The sequence below is a fragment of the Trachymyrmex septentrionalis genome, unplaced genomic scaffold (genome assembly GCF_001594115.1).
Source record: "Trachymyrmex septentrionalis isolate Tsep2-gDNA-1 unplaced genomic scaffold, Tsep1.0 scaffold127, whole genome shotgun sequence".
Lineage (NCBI taxonomy): Eukaryota > Metazoa > Arthropoda > Insecta > Hymenoptera > Formicidae > Trachymyrmex > Trachymyrmex septentrionalis.
In genome coordinates this window covers 169,274-171,273 of record NW_017304406.1, presented here as the reverse complement: position 1 = coordinate 171,273, position 2,000 = coordinate 169,274, and the positions used below count along the sequence as shown (strand labels likewise).

At 31.2% G+C, this 2,000-nt stretch overlaps 1 protein-coding gene across 1 annotated transcript in view; it reads left to right on the top strand.

Annotated features, from left to right (window-relative positions):
• The window catches only part of LOC108756435 (venom dipeptidyl peptidase 4), a 10,552-nt gene that overhangs the window by 1,201 nt on the left and 7,351 nt on the right, over window positions 1-2,000 (top strand). The window contains exons 2-6 of the mRNA XM_018500245.1: window positions 256-313; window positions 473-699; window positions 1,022-1,096; window positions 1,171-1,223; window positions 1,771-1,967. Coding sequence (XP_018355747.1) covers window positions 256-313; window positions 473-699; window positions 1,022-1,096; window positions 1,171-1,223; window positions 1,771-1,967 — 610 coding nt within the window. The remainder of the gene's footprint in view (window positions 1-255; window positions 314-472; window positions 700-1,021; window positions 1,097-1,170; window positions 1,224-1,770; window positions 1,968-2,000) is intronic.

Sequence of the window (2,000 nt, the reverse complement as noted above, 5' to 3'; positions counted from 1 at the left end):
ACTAACGATTCGTAAAATGCAGCAAAACTTTTCGCGGTTACCGCAGGCCTAAGTTCAGAATTCGTCCGTTCAGATACCAGCGCAGTTGAAAGTTTGAACGATAATAGCCAGTAATTTCATTTTCTAAATGTTTTGTGTGATTTTTTTGTACGTTCTGTTCATTCATTGAGTTCATGTATATACGTAATCGTAATAGAGGGACGAAAAATCCGACACGAATTTCATGGCATATCCTGGCAATCCGAATTCTTTCAGCCTCTTCAACTTCTAATACTATTTGCCTTCGTAATCGTCATCGGTCAGTCACGAACAGGTAGGTCAATTGATTTAATACCTCGCGTAATTATTAGCGTAACTAATGCTCAGCAAATATGCAGTTTGATCGTTACTTATGGAAATGTAAATATCGGGGAATTCAATAAATCTTACGTATATATCGTTTGTATTTTAAATGTTGAATCTATTTATATAGTTCCAAATAACAACGACACCGATATTCGTAACAACGATGAGATTGAACTCAGGAAATCGTTCTTCTTGGAAGAGATATACCTTTATACTTATTACTCGTCCGGCTTCAATGGCTCGTGGATTTCTGACAATGAATTTATAGTTGGGAGCATAATTACAGGCGATATTACTATTACCAATGTAAAAACAAAAGAAACTAGACAGATTTTTAATGGAACAGATTTACCAGTAAGGATATTTTATAGTTTACTATACAATTTAATCTTTGAGATTTCAATTTGTAACTGATATTTGGTTATCAGAGTGATATTATGAGTTTATAAACATCCGTGATTGCAACGGAAGTTAAATAAAATATTCTTTACGAGTTATCAATGTCATCTATAATTAAATATTTCAATTTTGTCAATACTTTGAATGAATTGTTCAAAACAATTTGTTCTAAGATAATTATTTACTTTAATAAGTTTTTCTCAAAATAAATTCCTGCAAGACGTTCAGATTAAATAACGAACATTTTTCTTAAAACTCAATGTTAAAATTGTTCTAGCTACCATACAAACTCAGTACGGCAACTATTTCGGCCGACAAGCAGTATATTCTCTTTGGTTACAATACTAGACGTGTAAGTGATTAATCGTTTAATATCCTTTCGCTTGTTGAAATATAATGAGAACTAAAATAAATGGAGTTGCACAGGTGTTCAGACACTCGACCGTCAAAAATTATGTGGTATATGACATCCAGGACGGGTAAGTTTATTCGTTTATATTTTTACAGCTTGCATATATTGCCGTTGATAATATTAACTATTCGTTGATAAGCTTGATTGCGAAACTACGCGTGGCCTACACAGAGAATTTCTAACGTTTAGATTTTCAAATGAGACAATAAACGTTAATGTAATTGGGTCATCACTTTGTGATAGGTTTCAAAAACATACGCGCGCGCAAGATAAAGTTATTTAATTACAACTATTTCCAATTAGTTTCAGAAAACTTTTCATCCGTTTTTGTTAGAAATTTCGTTTGTTTATTATTTTAATAAACATTTCATTTATCGTACATACAAGTGTTTCAAATACATAATATAATATTTTCTTTTTTTACAACAGTTTTATCGAATCTATCCAATAGATTTTTTCATTTGTATTTCATTATCTTCAGCTGAGTCGTTATCTCAGTCGTAACTGACATAAAAAATTCTTATATCTATATTTGTATAAATATATTTATAAATGAACTTTCTTTTTCTATTATAAGAAAATACTTTAATAAAATTTTTCCTAAACATTTGTAGTACATTTGAAGAGATCGAGAATGGAACTTTTATCTCGCTGGCGTTATGGTCGCCCATCGGCAGTGACTTGGTTTATGTTTTTGATAACGATATTTATCATATGACTTTCAATCGTAGCCAGAATGTAGTACGAAGATTGACAACAAGCGGCGAAGCCAACATAGTTTTCAATGGAATTCCGGATTGGGTATACGAAGGTAAATCTATTTTTTTATATAAACGTAAATAAA